This window comes from Struthio camelus, chromosome 3 (assembly GCF_040807025.1).
Source record: "Struthio camelus isolate bStrCam1 chromosome 3, bStrCam1.hap1, whole genome shotgun sequence".
Taxonomy (NCBI): Eukaryota; Metazoa; Chordata; class Aves; order Struthioniformes; family Struthionidae; genus Struthio; species Struthio camelus.
This window is the reverse complement of record NC_090944.1, coordinates 34,685,275-34,704,183: the sequence shown is the minus strand read 5'-3', so window position 1 is coordinate 34,704,183 and position 18,909 is coordinate 34,685,275. Positions and strand designations below refer to the sequence as shown.

Sequence of the window (18,909 nt, the reverse complement as noted above, 5' to 3'; positions counted from 1 at the left end):
TCTATCAGACCACCACGTGAAACGAAGCATACAAAGAGTGGAAGTGTTGCTTGTTTCTTCGTAATAGCAGAAAAAAATAGTAGAGTTAGAAAGTAAACAGACAAAATACAAACATACCTTTCCATTTATTAAAAGGTCAGTAGTTGCAAGTTACTGAACAATATATTCATATGAATTTAATTTACTAATCTGCCTTCAGAATCTGATGCAAGCTACAAAAGTTACAGAGCATCAGCTAAACTCATCTCCTGTTTGTAACTATGGCATGCTCATTATTGTAAGTGACATTATGCTTCTAAGCAGCTCACTTGCTCCATATCCCAGGCTTTTACTAACATCACCATAGCAACACTGAGATTTTTTTTCCAGGGCTTTATTTATGACTAAATGGAACACAAGGAGTCAGACATTATCCCAACACCATAATCTGCTCTAATCCTCTAGCGTCCCAGGGAAAAATAAAAACCAGATATGGTGCCTACAAATAAGCAGCTCCCTACAACAGAGTAGGTTCTGCCTTAGAGTGTGTGGGGGAGGGGGCAGTAGCCTATGCCTTAAAATCTAGGCTAAAAAAGGAATTCCACTAAATTTGAGACATCTACTAAACCCAAACCCAAACGACTTCTTGCATGCATACCTTAGAAAAAGCCTAGTAAGGCCACCTAACATTGAAACATTTGTTTTCACTACAAACAATGCAAACATAATAAATTACTGGATGAGTAGTAATCCCCAGTAAAAGAGAAGCTGATACCTTGAATAAAAGTAAAGACCGACCTTTGTATTTGTTACTCTAATGCAGCTATCCCAGCAAGGAAAGTAACAGAGTTATTAAAGGGGACAGTAGATTTTTCACATACTGAATGTGAACAGTGTCTGCAAATACACGCCTACTTTAACTGCCCATTTGGCACTCCATTCAGAAGTCACTGGATGTAATCTCATAGGACCTTTGATTACATCATGAACAGTCCTCCCTTGCTTTTAAAGAATAAATAAATTTAAACCCAATGGGTTCTGTATTCCTTGGGAAGAAATACAGTTAACATGTACCACAGAAAGATATTTTAGAAGTCTATTAAAAATTCAATTAACAGATAAGTGAGAATAACGCAAATATTGCAACCCAAAACCATTTGATAGAAACTAGGTAGTAAGGAAGCCTATCTTTCCAATGACACACCATCAACTCTCATCTAAAAATTACAACACCATGAAGAACGAGTTAAAATGGGACATGGCATCCAGCATCTTCACGCAAAGAGGGCCAATAACGGAGGAGGGGAAGTGGAGTGACAGAGAACCGCTTCTCTCCAAGGCTTTCAGAGCTGTCTGGTGGCTTCGTGGGTCTGCTCCCTCCCAGACTGCCACCTGCAAACTGCAATTACGTTGTCTTTACAGAGAGTTTCCAGGGACCTACTCCAACCTTTCTTCAAATTTTGCACCTTCTCTTCACTTCTATCAGGAGAATACAAAAAGGATGCACACACCACCAAGCTACCTTGTAATCTTATGTTTACATCTCATCCTGCATCCACTTAACTCTTTCCCCAGCACATTAAAGTGTCTAAGTAAAATGGTCCAACCTCTTAATTTCTTATCTTACATCAGATACCACTTCAGCTGTGGTTGAACACAAACCTTTGTCAGCAAAACCAAGAAAAATAATAAGTGCTTAGGAGCTACCATGTTAACCTGTCAGTAAACAGGGACAGACCAGTGAACTAGCTCAGGAAACTGATCCTGCTTAACAATAACCCAGCAAAAAAGAGCAACGCAGATCCCCAGTCATCCCTTAAGGATCTGGGCCAGCGGAACTGCTACAAAGGTTCAAGAAAGAGGCATCTGGGCTGCTGAAGCCAGCAGCGCTAGGACAGATCTCTGGGTAACTGTGGTCTGTGGATACTCACTATCAGCTGTATTTGCATCCAGCTATATATCCCTTATTTCAGAGACTGACTGTGGCTGATCACAGTCCCAGGCTAGGTTCTGTTCCTAGGGGAGCCAGCTCCCGATGGGCTTATATTTTCACCTCTAATGACATGAGCTTTTTAGAGGAGAAATTCTTTATTCTGCAGCTATTCTTACTCAGAGCATGCTTAAACTTATAATTTCACACTAGAACAAAATAAAGGCACTTCTCTCCAGCCCTTAACCTATCCTTTGTACTTCTTGCTAGTTCTCAAGTGCAGGCCCCAAGCAGACCTCACCAGACAAAATTAAACTTCCCATCAATAAATGTAAAATCGTTTATATCAGCAAAAGCTGTTCCACTAGACTGCAGGATTATCTTTAAGGTGGATCCATCTGAAAGAGCAGTCAGGAAATCTGAGACAACTTCCGACTCATTAGTGCTAAATATCTGCTAGTTCACAATGGCCTCCAGCAAACCTTTATGTCATAACTTAAAAAAGGGAAAAGATGACAGTTATACCATAAAATAGCAGTTAAAACTGGAATAAGCAAACTGATGTATGGAAGCACCAGTGTCTGATACCTTACAGAGCAGAGGTCTAGCTCTTTCTTAAATTTATCAACAGGATCTTAACACATTCTATGTTCACTAACATTTTCCCCTTTTAAGGCATGTTAAGAGGCAGAATTTGTACTCATTTTCGAGTAAAATGCTACATTTCTTGCTATTTTTCAAATACATTTTCTGCTTTAATAGAATGTTCTCCCTAGAAAGTAGTTTTTCCTCTTCAAATAAGGATTTTTCACAGTGGGCTAAATTAAATCATTTTCTTCCTTTCCCTTTCCCTGCCGTTAGCTTTGTGGATGTACTGTTAGTAAAGGGTCATTCTGAAATTTTGAAAGGAAATGAAAGAAGTCATACTTTAGTGATTTCAGATTCTTTCTCTAATCCTAAATTTTAATTTAGGTTTGAAAAAAAAGTCACTAGGAGTTATTTGTTTCAATTTACAAAACATCAAGGTGACAGCAATCTAGTCTACTCAGACAAAAGACATGATTCCCTGAGTGGCTGTCCACCAAGCTCATTTAGAAATACAAATACCCCATAGAGCATTACAAACTGCTCTAGAACAGAGGGACCTACAGTGCTCACTCCCCCCAAAAATGGGAAGGAATGTTTTGACAGCTAAGTTAAAGTGGAAAACTCCGCTCTTCAGGGGCTACAGACTCAGCATTCGGTCTGGTATTATGATTATTTTTTTTAATGTAGAAGTAGCCATGGTTACAGAACACAGTCCAGAGATACAACATGCACAAATGTGGTATTAAGTCTGTATTCTGACTATTTCCACTAGTTCCAAAGGATTTCAGTTCACTAGGCTAGCACCTGTAGATTACTGTTACTTTGATAAGGCCCTGACCCTTGATCTCTATATGGCACATAGTCTTTGAAAAATTCAGCATGACACTAGCCTGGGAAGGAAGGCAGTTTAAACTACGCAATTCATTTTCCTTTTTGTGCAAATAAGGAACATGCAAGTCTTCCTGTCCATCAAGGGTATTCCAAGAGATGGGAGTGTAACTGTGGTGCTCTGACAACAGCAAGCAAAACATATGAAACGAGTCATATTTAAATATACTGCAGCTTGTTCCCACTGTCCAAAAAAAGCTCCCAGTAACCTTTATGAGCATCCCCCCAGGACACATCAGTCAAGTGACAAGTCACCTAACAGAATCCTATTAAGCTACTTCCAACCCACAAGGCTTCTAGCTGCAGACTGACAATTCAGTCAAAATCTGACATTTAACTGCTTTTTTTCCCTAAGTAAATGACAGGGTTAATTAGTCACTAGCCAGCTCGCAAAATGCCACTTACTCAGAACGTTAAGTATTTCAGAGTACAGCATACACCTCTGAGATAGGCTCCTGTTCCAAGACGTTCCCTGAAGAAGCCTCTCTCTCTCCCTCTCTCCACTGACTGTAGGAAGAGCCTGAAAAGACCATTCTCCAAACTTCAGCATCTAAATTAGGTATTTAAATTTGTGTGGTTTCAAGAACTTCTATGAGCCTGCCTTCCTTCACCGGCATGTTCTTCACAGTTACTTCCTGCCAGTACCATCAGTTTAACGCTTCCTAAGTGCCTGAAGGACCAGCTCCATTTGACATTTGAACTTTTGGTGTAATGAGACTTCCAGTACAACAACAATACAACAAAAATAATATTAGCATTGTAGGGAAGGATTATGCTTCTTGAATTTCCTAAGGTTCCATGAATATATAACCATACAATCTGTGGTCTGTATTCTGCTGGTATGCATTTTACCTCCCTTTTTAAAAGGCTGAACACTGCACAGTTATTTTGCTTCCAACTACTGCTTGATGTTGGCATATAATTAGGCAAAGTTATCATGAAAGGATCTTAAAATTCATATCCGTTATACGGTACTCTACAAATAATACAACATTTCAGCTAGTTTCCTTTTCTCAAGAAGCTTACTTTTCCATAAACACCAGCTTAAGCTCCAAGTATTTTCTTCTCCCAATGTCGGTTTTAACTAGTCTCCTCTTTCTTTTTTGGCTCCCCTTCAGTTATGTAGACCTGTTCCACAGTGTCTATGATAAAGAGCAGTATAAACAAATTTCTGTGAAAATAATCCAACAGAATTTAAAGAGGACCCTTGAGCCCACTTCATATAATAAGGCATAGAAGGTTTTTTTGAAAGTCTTAGTTACTGAATCCTACAAATTCTTAAGCAAGTCAGAAATTACAGGAAGTAATAATTTCCTAAATGAAGGCACTTATCCATTCAAAGCATGCTATCTTCACATATGTGAAGTCCTATGGCTCTACCTCTGAATACAGGTGATGCTGTAAAAAAACTGCAAAGAAAGGTAACTAGATTTAATTTTGATAAAATTGTTATTACATCTCCTCATCAGTAAGCTTAATGACTATTCTATCAATGATAATCTTTGAGAGGGGTTTTCCTCCCTTTTTGGAGGCAAAGTAACTTGAAGTAACTTGCATCTAAGTTAAATACTGTATTTTTTTTTTCTCTCAGGTTTAGATGCATAATGTACAAGGGAAAGGCACATAAGATTTTTCTCCTCATGCAACCATTTCTGGAGTCTGATAAGCAGACTCCAGAAATTTACTATTCTAGTAAAACAATGAGACGATACGAAAGTAAAGATTCTGTATTTGCCATTTCTTACAAAGCTGGAGAAGTGGATATAAAATACTGAGTATAAATACTGTTTCCATGGACGACTAATTGTTGATAGGAAGGCACGAAAGAAATGAATGTTGGTAATTCTGTCGTCCTAGACTTAAACTGGAAAGACGTTTCAAGCCAGAGGAAAAGCATATGAATTATCCATTACTTGAACTGAATTACCAATACAAGCAATTGGCTTATAAAAAGCTAAAGATCTTCCGTTAGTGAAAATGGACAGCTAAAAATCATTAGTATCTTATCAGCCACTAACTGGAGAAGAGACTGAACAGATGGACAGTAGTAAAGGTCACATGCAAATTTTAAGAGAGGGATAAAGTTATACTGTTTATGGCTAAGCATCTCCCTGAATCTATCACGAGGGCAGCCTAAGCCACTAACAAGGACTCATTTTTAACATAAGCTTGGATTTCAAGTTGTTGAAGTCAGTTCTTATTGGTCGGTCTGTCTGTCTGTCTGTCTCCAATGAGCAAGGTCCAACTACAACCTTCAAAAGGCAAATAAAGTAGATTTATTAATCTATTAACAGAATTATTTATAAATCTATTAACAGATAGATTTATAATTATGGAATTTATAATTATTCATAATCATTATAATTATCCAAATGCTTCAACTGAACATTCTACAATTTGCTTATCAAGATTACTGAAACAGGTCGGGGAGACTAAGCCAATTCATTATTTCAACAATAGCTCATTTTCAAAATATATTCTATTCTACTCATGCAACGTCAGTCTTCAACTACTAAAATAAAAACTTTCTCTCAAAAAGATTGCTAAATACATGTTCAATATTTCTTCCTTGTGTAACATACAAGATGTTACATTTCTTATTTAAAGGCCAGATGGCACTGCATTCATTAACTATTAAACTGTTAAAACAGTGTTCTTGAAATAGACTTTAAGTTTTTTAATATTCAATTTTTCCATTTAACAAACAGCTGTGATTAACACTGCATGCTCCACCTACTTATACTCTGTAAATGTTACTCATCAAGCTAAATACAGATAAGCCAGGCTGAGAATATAATATATAATACCAATTACAGCAGCCTAGAAGATGACCTACAATCAGCTCTCCTTCTATGTATTTGCAAGATAAGTCTTTCCATGACGTTTGTTGTACCTTGTAAGATCGTATTTTAATCAGCCATTATTATGCTACACCTTAAAGCAGTACTGTATAGTCTCACGCCACACACTTCTAGAGCTTCTTCCATTCTGTGCAATATAATCTACATCTATGACATTCCAGCATACACCAAAAAAAGTATAGCCAAAGTCTGGCCCAGGAATCCACCAGTAAAAATAAGCATGCCATTCTGACCTGCTTCTGGACCATCTCCGTCAGAGGTGTCATCCTTGACTTTAAAGACCTTTTACTCTCCAGCTACTCTTATTCAGGACAATATTAAATATTCTAAGTTCAGAAGTTACTGAAAACTTCAAAGTCTCTAGAATTAAAAAAAAAGTCACCATGCTCAGTGACTTCGTTTCCCTAACACGATGTTGTATTTCCATGACTCTTGAAAAGCGTGCCTGTAACAAATCTTTCTGCAAGACAATAATCTTAAGTGCAGTAACATTTGCTCTATTATTTTCATTATTTTCATTTTCATTATGAAACATGTATTTCATCATCCTATCTGCTAGCTGCAGATGTTAAGAGGAAAATGTCTCTGCTTACCTGGTAATTCCCTCTCAGTAGTAAGGTCCACAGATCCATTCAGCCTGCTTGCAGCTTGGGGGTAAACCAGACTCATCAGTCATTGGAATCAGAAGAATGTCGCTCCCATGTAAAGAAATTCACCCCTCCCCATTTTAAAAGCTTCTAAAGCCAAAATAAAACCATCTATTTTTTTGTATCACAGATCGTGTAGCCCTCTGACTGAGGGGAGAGGTGGGGAAATCATGGGGATACTAAAATCATGGGTATAACATCTTTTGTTGAATCTTAGGATTTGGAGACGGTGTCCAAGTACTGGGATAGGAGGAAGATTCAGATTCAGTACAGAGGTTTTTTTTGTTTGTTTTTTGTTTTTTTTGCCATGCTAGGCTCTAGACAGGCATTCCCAGGGAAGTTCCAAAGCAGTCTACCTGCCAATGAGTAACAATCTCATACTTTAAACCTTAGCATACAAAACAAAACAAGCGATCTTTACTTCTTCCTTCTCACTGAGACACAAAGACAACTGCTGAAAAAGTTAGCGAAAGCTAAAGATTGGATAAGGGTTAGAATTTGTGCATGTTAATGGGCAGCAAGCCTTAAATGATAACTTACAGCACAATAGTTAAGCTATATACTTTGCTTTAGGCATTAAAATAAGTCGTACTTGCTGATTTTCTTGTCCCCACAGTTTGACAGATAACAGCCCTATCCAAATAGGCACTTCATGCTGAAAGGACTGATTTTCCTCTAGAGCAGATTCCATGTGAAGTACACATCTGAAAGCCCAATGCTAGATTAAACATCAGAGAGGCACATAAAAGGCTTCCAAAGAAGAGATCTGGACTTCATTCAAACCTAAGAACTACAAAAAAAACCCAAACATGCTATTCTGACATGATTTTTCTTTTACTCTTCCTAGACGTTCAACCATTTCTCAAATATTTGCTGGTAAAAAGCCAACAATATCACAGTGTAGTAGGAAAAAACCTAACCCTAAAGCCAATGCTATGAAATGAATACATAAAGACAGAAGATGCGCTTGGAACAGACTTGTGTATAAGACGATTCATACTAATGTGAGGTATGCTCTAGGAACACTTAGAGACAGAAGCACATAAATACTCCGATTTTCTCATTTCAGGAAAAAGTTACACCCCATGTTTTGGGTGCTGTATAAGTAAGGAACTGTCAAAGAAAAACCCTGGACCCAAGTGGAAACGCAAAACCCTGGACCCAAGTGGAAACGCTTAAAGGCTATCCATGCTGAGAGGAACAGATTATTCTTGCTAATCACATAGTTGTACAATCACACACACGGTTCTGCAGATTAAACTGAGAAATTAGACTGATTCTCATTAGACTAAGAAACGCTAAAAAAGATACTGCCACTCACAGTTCAAACTGTGTAAATTGTTTCTCTGAATTGTTGAACTAAATAACAAGAGGACAACTCTTGTTCCTAGCCGTACTCACCTAATTATTAGCTACAGAATCTCGCATGTATTAGCATTTACTGTTTTACTCCTGACAACACTCCATGAGACAAAGATCAGAGAATCAAAAAAAAAAAAAAATAGCTCTGGCAGTGTTAGGACATCTAGTCCGTTATCAAGTCCTAAGGCAGGGCATACTAAAATGATGCGTGACACACTAAAAAGATATACAAGTCAGAGGCGTAAAGAGCAAGGTTTTCTCTAACAAGGGAAAACTTCCAATGCATACAGAGGCACTGGAAAAGCAAAACAAAGTGGTCACACAGAAGAAAAAAAGTGGAGATACACTGAGCACAGCCATGCACAAGCAAGAGCAAAGACAAAAGGGAATACAGAGGCCTTGCCTATGTTCTTAGAACATCCAGTTGGAACTCTTAAATATATTCTATTTTGGCAACTCAAAGGCAAAGAAAAATACAAAAAAGGTTGATGCAAAAGAATTCTGAATAGCATAGCAATGTTCTAAGCAGCAACTTCACATATTAATAGCCTGAAAAGATTAAGGCATTGGTCTGGGACAGCGATGCTGATCACTGGCCTTCGTCTTATACGTCAGACCACGCAAAATCTGGATTGGCTATCTGTGTTTATATGCAAGACACACTGTTACTAAAGGTTCCTCATTAGGGAAATGAAAGTATAATCTGTGCTTAGGGAAAACTTCCTAACTAATCTTAGAAGGATTGTTGTTTGAAAAATATTAGCCATCACTTTCTTTGTTTTCCCCATTTAATGCAGTAGGGCAAATTTGCAGTGCCATAAGATTGTAAGTAGGTCAGTTTAAAAAAAAAAAAAAGTCATCTTTTATATACAGATCACTTTACTACATTAAGATAAACTAGATTTCACTGGCTGCATTAGGTAGCTTCCTAGGCAAGATTTTGAGACCATGAGAATTTAGGATGTGCTTCCCTAAGTTTCCACATACTCTTGCGGCTAGAAGATTGGTAGCAAGCACATCGACTTCAAATTTTTCCACAAAACAAGCACAGCTGTAGATTAGCTCACCAGTATATGTTTGCTAGCTCACACTTTGACCAATCTCATACACAGTACACAGGGCCAGGTTATTCCATCAACTAATAACATGGATCATTATCCAAAGCACACACAAACTCCAGCAAGATATTTGCAAGTATATTCAAACACCTGCAAGTCTTTTTCAGTCTCTTCTGCCAGAAAGATGCAAGCAGCATCACTTTTTTTTCTAATTCCTACCATTTCTTTGGGTCCCAGCTAGCGTAGAGGGAAGAGAACAGAGAGGACAGCTGTGTAACATCTGGAGAAACCAGAGCACTTCACTGGTTTTATCAAACACAAGGTGCTCCATTGTGCCACCAAATTCACTTACAACAAATTATGAAATTTTTGTGAACTAAAAAAAGGGAGGTTGCATTTGTCAGTAGCCAGATTGCAAGAATATCTGTTATTTATAGATGTAAGACTATTCTAAGATTTTGATTAAATTCACTGTCTCTCAGTAATAAATAACATGTTAGTACTTTGTAACTGATTAGAAGCAAAACTAAAACAAGACCTCTCAATCGTTTCCAACTATAAATGGACAGAATCCCTTTGCCTATGTCACTATTGGTTGAAATTCACCACTCTGAAGGAGAGAGAAGACAAAAAAGGATCCCTCTACCTTTGTTAACAGTCTTAGAAAAAAGTGAGATGTATAAGAAAGACTACCAGGTGGGATTTGGGTCAGCTCAAAACATTGCATAAAGATCCAACATTCCCCAATAAATTTCAGGATGAGTTAGACTTTGTGAGAAGCACCCTCAGTGTCTGAGTTGGAAAGCATGCATCTTCAGCCCAAGCTTATTGTCAACTTCCCAATTCCCATATTCCTAAATTCCTAATGCGCCAAAGACAATAACACAACACAGTTGTCTCTGCTTCTTTAACCATAAATCTGATCAGCAGAAATTTCACGTAAAGATGAAAATGTTCTTGTATGAAGACAATGCTTATATTCTTAGAAAAGATCCTAGTAGCATTTGTTAGATCAAAGCAGGCCAATCATATCTGAATAGAAGTCCAGACCTCCAGGAGAACTGACCAGCAAAATGAAGACAAGCATATGGCTCTTCCTGAAGCAGCTGAAGATGCATTCTTCGTTTCAATACAGGGAATCAGATATAGACTTTGAGGAAGGATGGGTTACATTGCTCTTTCTCAAACAGCTCACATAGGGCTAAGTTAGTATCAAAGCATCTCCTCGGATTGCTTAGGATCAATAGCAGGAAAATAGCCTACGTTTATTCTTGCATAGTTCCATATATATTACTATTTATGAAAATGTCCGGTATCTCCATTTTAACCAAAGTTGTTTCTAGTCATTTGCTCCAGAACAGAGCAAATGACACACTGTCAGGGGCACACAGTGACTTCCTCTAGCTACTGCCTATGAAGCAGCAGGCTACCTTATGCTTTACAAATTTTTTCAGCTTGTCATGTTTCTTGTAATCATTTTCAAAATCAGGCAGGATGCAAAACTTTAGCTCTAGGTTTTCAGTAACTGAGAAGTCTGAATAAGCCTGTTCTTAGTTGTCAGTCCTGTAAAAAACTGCATGAAAAGTTCTGTGAACTTGCACAGAAAAGGAAGAATGTCACAAAAGACCCAGCCCATACAATTTTTTTTTGATAAGACTTGACCATAGTCACTGGGCACACATCAGCAGTTCCTGTCAGCGCATGTGGAAGGTTTCAAAAGACATTCTCTACCTCTGTTGCTGCTGGACTGGTGCCAGCTGACAGCTTTTATGTCCTTGGGAAACGGCTAAAGGAATGCTGGTCTGGACTTGACTATGCTGCAGGAGCTCTTCTAATAAGATCACTTCTGGAGGACTCCCAATATTTAGAAATAGTTGGGTTTTAATGATTGTTAGGGATGATACTGACCCGCAGAATCTGTGTTAGAATTATTCCATTTTATGAAAGGATATTCATCATTAAAAGACCTCCACTGCTACACGTGACTCAACATCTGAGTTGTTCTTCCTGTGTTACTGTGGCTTTCTGAACAAAGACAGAGATGGAAGTGGTTCAAGTGCATGGCAATTTAGATCAACAGTATGGGCATGGTAACCACAAAGGCAGCTGCAGATACATTTGAGAACTATCAGGTGCTGTAGGAAAGTTCTCGCTCTCTAATATGGCATGTTTCCCAGCAAAAGTGACAAACTACAAATTCTCTGAGTTAAAGCACAGATCTCTTAAATTCTGTGAAAAGTATTTCTGAAGGGAATAGTAAGCCAGGCTCTTCCGTCTGGAAAAAAAATGCACATGGAGATGTGGTAGAAATCTACAAAGTCATCAATGGCAGAGAGAGTACATACGGATCAATGGCCCACTGCCTCCTCCAGTACAAAAACTGGGGACCATAAGAGTAAGACAGGAGGAGTCAGGCTCAAGAAAAGCACATCACTGAATTCTTCATGCAATGGGTAACAGACTGCACAGTTACTTCAAGAGCCAAAAGAGGCTACTGAAGAAGTTTGCTTAAGCTCATGGAGACAGTGGACAAGTACTTGGAAGAGAGACCTTGGAAGAGGCTACCAATTAGACAAACTAGAATCTAAAGCGCAGGAAATCTGACCTAGAAATAGAGGATGGTAAGAGGAGTAACCATACACATAGCTTTTCCTCTTTTTAGTCATCATTAGGCAACTGCTTATTGCAACCGTAGCAATATATAGGGCTAGATGGGCCCTTGATCTGAACCAGTAAAGCCATACTCACATAGTTAAGGGAAGAGAGAGAGAATTACCTCTTCTCCTTCCATGTGGAAGAGCTACCTTTCCCTCCCTTAAGAAGAGGGAGAGTCCCTTCTGTGACTGGGGATGTTTAGTTCAGTCAAAATGAAACAGATCAGCAGTGGTTTTTGTTTGTTTGTTGTTTTGTTTTGTTTTATTTTTCATGTGTCTCCACTCTGGAAGTTTGGACTTGCAATTGTGTTTTATTTCTCTGAGCTAACTAATATACCTTAAAAGCTTATCGACTTTCATCTTAAAAGCTGTTTCATGGGTTTTCATTTCCCCAGTTCCCACTGGAAGCTTTTCAGAACCAGACGGCTGCTACAGTTAGGAACCTTCTAATTTCCATCCTGAAGTTTTAATTATGGCCAGCTTTTACCCATTTGTTCCTGTGCCAACATCATCTGGTTTTGAACTAAGCTGCAAGCCGGCTGACATGCCTATAACAATGGATCAATGGCCTTTAATACAATGAAGAAAAGTAACAAGTCAGTTTTGCAACACAAAATACCTTTCTTTATTTTGCATCCAAGTTACTGCAAATCCTTGATAACAGAGCCTAAGCATATATACATATTTTTTGGATTCTGCATTAATCTTCTAGTGGTAAGTGGAAATACCAAATAAATAAATAAACAAATAATAGAACCCTCAGAGTAAAAACGTAACACAAAAAATAAGTGCAGTCTTGTAAAAAAAATAGGTCTTTTTTATGTTTATGCTGGTCATTTATACAGTAAGCATAACAACAGAGAGTGAAATTAAACTAAGACAATATGTATAATAAAGCTTAACAACAAAAAAAAAAAACTTACTTCCCAATGTTTTCAGGTAATGCTTGCAGAGAGATGTCGTTTACTGAAAGACACGTTAGATTCTGCAATTCAGGAAAGCTTTCAGGCAACCTACGGAGATATTAATTCAAATCAAGGAGTTCTTGTGTATGTATTAACATTAAATTACTGCGGTAATACATAGTGGAAAATAGAGTGTGTAGCAGAAAACAAGAGTCTATTTAGCGAACATGTTTTGGGAGGGTAGGCAGGACTAAATTCCAGCATGACCCTGAGAAATTCTAACTATTTAAAAGGATCATAGTAAGGATGAAAAAAAAAAAAAAAAAACCAACAACACTTAGAGCCTCCAAAATTTCTTCTGTGTCAAAAGTGTGGGTATTATCCCTCTCTCCTGACTCCTGTAATCCTCACCCCCTATTTGCAACTTCAAAAAGCTATACGACTTGAAAACTTTTTCAACATAAAAAAAAAAAAATCTGCTCTGGTTATTGTGCCTACAAATTAAAAAGTAAATAAAAATTATTACTTTTTTACTGGTATTTTCCTATGTCACCTAGATAGTAAAATGATTAAAGAAGTCATTTTTATTCCTGCTTCAGTTACATACATGCTTATGGGATGGCCATTTTTTGTTAGGTACTAGGCTGTTCTTCAACTGCTGTTTTTTGAAGAAAGTCTATCTGCTCTCAAGACAATGTTCCATTGCTGGAGCGCTTCACATTTACAGGTTCACAATACAGCAGCATGCAAACCTTCTCTTCTCATCACAGTTTTGAGATTGGAGTTTAACAGTCTGATTATCAATAGCTAATGTCTAGTTTGTCAAAACACCCAACCTACAACAAGACTGTTTTTTATTAATATAAGCCTGACATCAATTGAAAACAGCTGAAAAACAGGCTAACAGCCACTTTTAAACCTGAGTGTTCATTGATGATTAATTTTTGACAGTGAGGCAACATACTATATAGGTGGCAGGACATTGATTGGGAAGACACTGACAGGCTTTCAAGCTTACAGGAAATAAGGACAAGAATCAATGGCTAAAAGAAGTTCCTGGATATAACACAGAAAAGGAAATCATTATTAGAATTTTCCAGTCTGTCTGGATAAATTGGTGCAAATATCCTGTTGTTACATAGGTGTAACTGAAATTCCTGACCTCATCACAGTAAGCACCAGGCAACCATGTAAACAGCTTCTGTTATCTGTGGTTTATAACTAAGTAAACTGTTTGAAGTGACGTATTCCACATACATATGCCTTCAAAGCTTTTTATCACAAATTTTTAAAATTCTCCTACAACTGCCAGCAAAGAGTTATGAGGTTTATTTCAATGTCATTAAAAAGTCTTTCAACTCTTTTGTTAATTCTGCTCGGCTGTAGTTATGCCTTACAACTACTATTGAAGGAGATGCAGTACCTGGGCCTCAGGTCTTACCCAGAGCACAAAATGGAGAACGATAATGAACAAACTACTATGGAAAATTTTTGTTCCAGTACTATGAGGTGTAGCTCCGTGCTTTATGTACTGCACACTAAGCTCTGGGAAAAGGCTGTTTTATGACGTTCATCACTTTAGCATCTAAACATTAGTTCAGCTTCAGTTTGCTTTACCAGATTTCTGTGGTATTATTATCCTCACTATATAAATGGGCTACTGAGACACAGGGATCGAGGTCACAAGTGTCCCTTTAATGCTGACAGATTTGACTTTTCAGAGAACTTAGAATGCACTATGTACTATATTCAAGCACAGTTCTAAAGAATTTGAGCTGCATATGTGGGAGAAGCTGTCTTGCAAAACCGCTGCAGCAGCTTCAGTTATTACAGACACTCAGCTGTTTGTTACTACTCATTCACTCCAGCCAGTCAGCTAATCGTGCAAGTGTTCCTAGCCTATCTCAGTGCAGAGCAAAGCAGGTCGGTTAGGGCCCACTGTGAATACTTTGGCTGATGCGACTTGCTCAGCGCCACAAAGGAGCTCTGTGGTACAGGCTGGCTTAAGAGACAGTTCTCCAAATAGTATTCAAAGGCCTTAACTAGCAGATCACCCCTTCTCTTACCATCTCCAGTCTCGTTTCACTGTATGAATTCCAAATTCTTCAGCAAACGGCGCAGAGAAATGCAAACAGAACTCCTCTTTTATAATGCATGTTTATTTAATCTCTAAACCACAGTTCATCAGAACATAGACTGGGAGCAGAAGTAGCAGCCACTGACACATGCAGTCCATTTTTGCTACATGTTACTGCACATAAAGTCTATTTCAAATTACCAGGCACCTGGGTTTGTCCCAATGCACTCATGCTAGCCATTGCTTTCTCTCTCCCAAGTAGCGGCATTGTTTTCCAATGCATTTAAGGGGAATGAAAATGACTTAAGAGACAATCAGATTTACTTTTTTATCCTGCGTAGCCAACAAATTTCATCCCCTCCCTGTAATGATTTACATCACTTTTTAAATCTGAACTAATGCTACAGTGCCTTTCCAGAGACAGACACTTTTGGCAATATTTCAGAGAGATCCCAGATCACAATTTTTTAAGGGCTTATTTAAAATTGTAATTGTTGCAGTAAGATTGTAATTCTGGTATAGCAAGTACTAGGAAGGCAGAAGTTACCTAGTCAGTGGATTCCCACTGAAATCTGCTACCTGTAGTGCTTTGCAGAATGAGATGCTTTCTGGTATTTCAGGAATATCTGCAGAAAAAGAAAAAAGAAATCATCAATAGCTGTATACTGCATCTACACTGAAATTATTGCCTCATTACACTCAGCAACTTGCTACTGCAAGGAGTTACCTTTCAACATGCAAGACTGCTTCATGTCCAAGTACTCTTACTTTAAATGAGAGCAAGAACAGTTCCTGGGGCAGAACCATTTTGTGCCTTTCCACATCCCATTTCCTTCTCCTGTTCTGCACCCCTTCTTCCCGATCCTAGACTACTCACCTGTCCTTCGATTAATGCTATCGGTCTCTGTTTAGCAAAAAAACACATTCAGCTATGTTCTAAAATTGTCCTAAAGAATCAAATGAAAATCTGAACCTCCTGTAATTTGATCAGTGTTAATGTTCATAATCCATGCTGGCAGGAAGTACACAGGGAGGGAAAAAAAGGAAAGGAAGAAGAGAATGTGTAAGTCTCTCTACTCTTAATATACACTCATGAGAACAGAGCCATTCTCCTTCACGCAAAAGCCAGGTGACTTGAATAATATTTTCAAGTCAACAGGTCCCATATAAGTGCTAGTACAGCACTTCAGATTTCAAGAAGGTAATCAGTGATATTTGTACACAGAAACAGATTTTTTCTAGTATCTTCTATATTGCACATATTTAGCCACTGAAGTTAGGCATGCTATCTTAAAAATAAAAATGTTTCCTGGACTTGTTTCTTCAAGTTTTATTTCCACGAGTAGCCTATGGGTCCTTTGCATACTTTGCAGGGGTCCTTGCTTATTATTCTCAAGATCCAGTAAGAATAAAGCAAGTATATTTGGCTTCCTTGTTTAACGATTTAAGATTTTTACGATTCATTTTGAAAGGAATTCAAAAGGAAAAAGGCAAATCTTAAAATTAAAAGTACATCTGTCTTCCCAAGTTTCTCCTACTCTCATTTTTTCTACAGAGTACTACATCCACTCCACCTCCCCTTCACACAGTTCAGAAAATGTCTTTATAGAGCTTCCTCATGTAAATGGCACTTCAGAAGCCATCAGGGATCTACATACGCTGAAACAGTATTTGAAACTCAGGTGTCTTCCTACCTACTTCGGCAAAATTTAGAAATCGTATTTGAAATTGTATTTCTAGAAATTGTATTTCTAAATATTTCTTTTAGCTCTTCTGCCTATTACTAGTGTGATGGAGCACAGCACTGGAGGAGATACCTGCTCATCACGTTCCATTTCCTGCAATTGCAGGCTGCCTGCTAATCTCAGCACGTTCATTTATTCTGAACAATTCCCACCTCAGAACTGAATCCGCACCCAATAAGATCAACTTCCAAATGAGCCGGTCACCAGGTGTAAATAATCAACATGAGGATGATACAAGAGCATCTCCTGGAAGCGATCTACTGCTCCCTAAGCAATTGGGAAGGGCTGGAGGGAACAAGGGAGATAAGCACACAGCAAATGGGTTTCTCTGCATCCCAGGCTGTGCACACTGCAATGTAAGAGTCATCTCCTTCTCTCACAAGGGAAAAAACAAGCAAATCACTATTGCATCACAAGCCCTAGTGCTCCCGTTATACTCATCAGGGGAAAATTTGAAAGTAGCCAGGGCACAAAAGCAAATAACAAAAGCAAATAGCCCTACTAATCCCAGTGCACAGTGAACATTAAGAAGGTAGATCCACCATGCAAGTTATCAAATACAAAAACATTTAAGAACAACAGGTTTAAATACCTGCAATGCAAACACATATTCAAAAAAAATAAAAAAGTCACAAAGCAGCACTCTCACAATGCCAAACTGCCAGGACAAAGTATCTTAGCCTTAAGTTTACGTGAAGTGGTGTGCATAGTACAAATATGCAAATATATCGGTTCACTAAAAGGGGCAGGGAGGGAAGCTTTGGATAAATCCCTTTTAAAACTAGACAAAACCTAAGCTCTGTTGGTCTGTTAACAGCACTACTTGTGCCATAAAACAAAATAGGTCTTGTAATTGAGAAAACATATTTTCATCATTTTCTTTAGGCACAGGTTAAAGGAGTATTTTAGAGCTTAAGTTGTGTCAGAGACATTTTAAAGTCCCTAGCCACATCACTCCTTCATAGTAACTTTGCTAGTTTGAGGGAAAACCATAAATCTTACCTAAAAAAATTCAGTAACAAGATAAATTCAGAGTGAAACACAGAGTGACAGCTTTGAGGTTAAAAGGGACAGGTAAGACCTGCATTAATCAGGCATTTAACACTGCCTGATTAAATGATGAGCTTAGAAGTGATAAACTCTCATAACACACCTGAAGTGCTAAAAAGCATTTATCTGTCACTAACAAGGGATGTAGCTCTGTCCTACAAAACAAATGGCAATTAAACTTTTTTTTGCCCCCCTCCACATTCACATAAAAGCATTCACTTTTAAAAGGGTGCGCTAAGGAATACAGACACTACACAGAACCGGAAACCTTCCCCTTCCCTAAGTAGAAGTATACATGAAATCAAAACAGAATCACAATCACATTTAAAGACAGCAATGGCAGTGTTTTTACCCATTCCAGAGTGCTGGCCGTAGAAGGCTGAATTTATACTACGGGATTGTTGAGGACAGAAGTCCTACATACACTCAATACATGTTGGAATTTCTACCATGCTTTATAGCAATGAGAAACACTTCATTACTGAGCTTTGCTAATCAGCAACAAGTAAAAAAGCAGGTCATCCTCTGGCTTTTATTCATACCCTATTTCTCTGGATAACTACTTGGAAAACGAACAGAAAGGCAGTAAGTCAGCTTCCCCCACTTATTAAACCTCTCTCTCAACACATCAAAATTACACTTCACTTAACATTAGCTTTAACTAGTTCAAGGTAAGTCTTCGTTTTGAACTATAGCACGGAGTCCCTTATAATATTTGTCACTGTCTTACCTGTCCTGAAAGGGACATCACTACCTTAAAACTTTTTCTGAGGACTCAAAACAACTCATTTCCTTGGAAATGAGCCAGCGTTCACAACTTCTATATACCTATATACATACACAGACACACTCTTTTTATATACAAATATACACACTGTTTCCATGTGCGTGTGTAAATCATCGCTCTCCTCCACCAAAAAAAAAAAGAAGAATGAATACCTTGACTTTTTTGAAAAAAGAATATAAACGGAATATACAAAGTAGGAGACAAACTTTGACTCCTCAAGGACAGCACAAAGTTTCTGAAATTAATCATGCTATTAATTTTCTCTATCCATCTGTGGTTTCACTACTGCTCTGCAAATAAAGTCTACTTGTGTATGATGGACTGCAAAAATACAGAAAATAGATCATCTCAGGTGAAAATATTTTGATATGCTCTTTC

General features: G+C 38.0%; 1 protein-coding gene across 10 annotated transcripts in view; it reads right to left on the bottom strand.

Annotated features, from left to right (window-relative positions):
- Positions 1–18,909, bottom strand: part of LRRC1 (leucine rich repeat containing 1) — a 102,980-nt gene that overhangs the window by 55,998 nt on the left and 28,073 nt on the right. For all 10 annotated transcript variants that reach the window (XM_068937390.1, XM_068937380.1, XM_068937384.1 and 7 more), the window contains exons 3-4: positions 15,497–15,575; positions 12,891–12,980 (exon numbers count right to left, since the gene is read on the bottom strand). In XM_068937390.1, the coding sequence (XP_068793491.1) occupies positions 12,891–12,980; positions 15,497–15,575 (169 nt within the window). The remainder of the gene's footprint in view (positions 1–12,890; positions 12,981–15,496; positions 15,576–18,909) is intronic.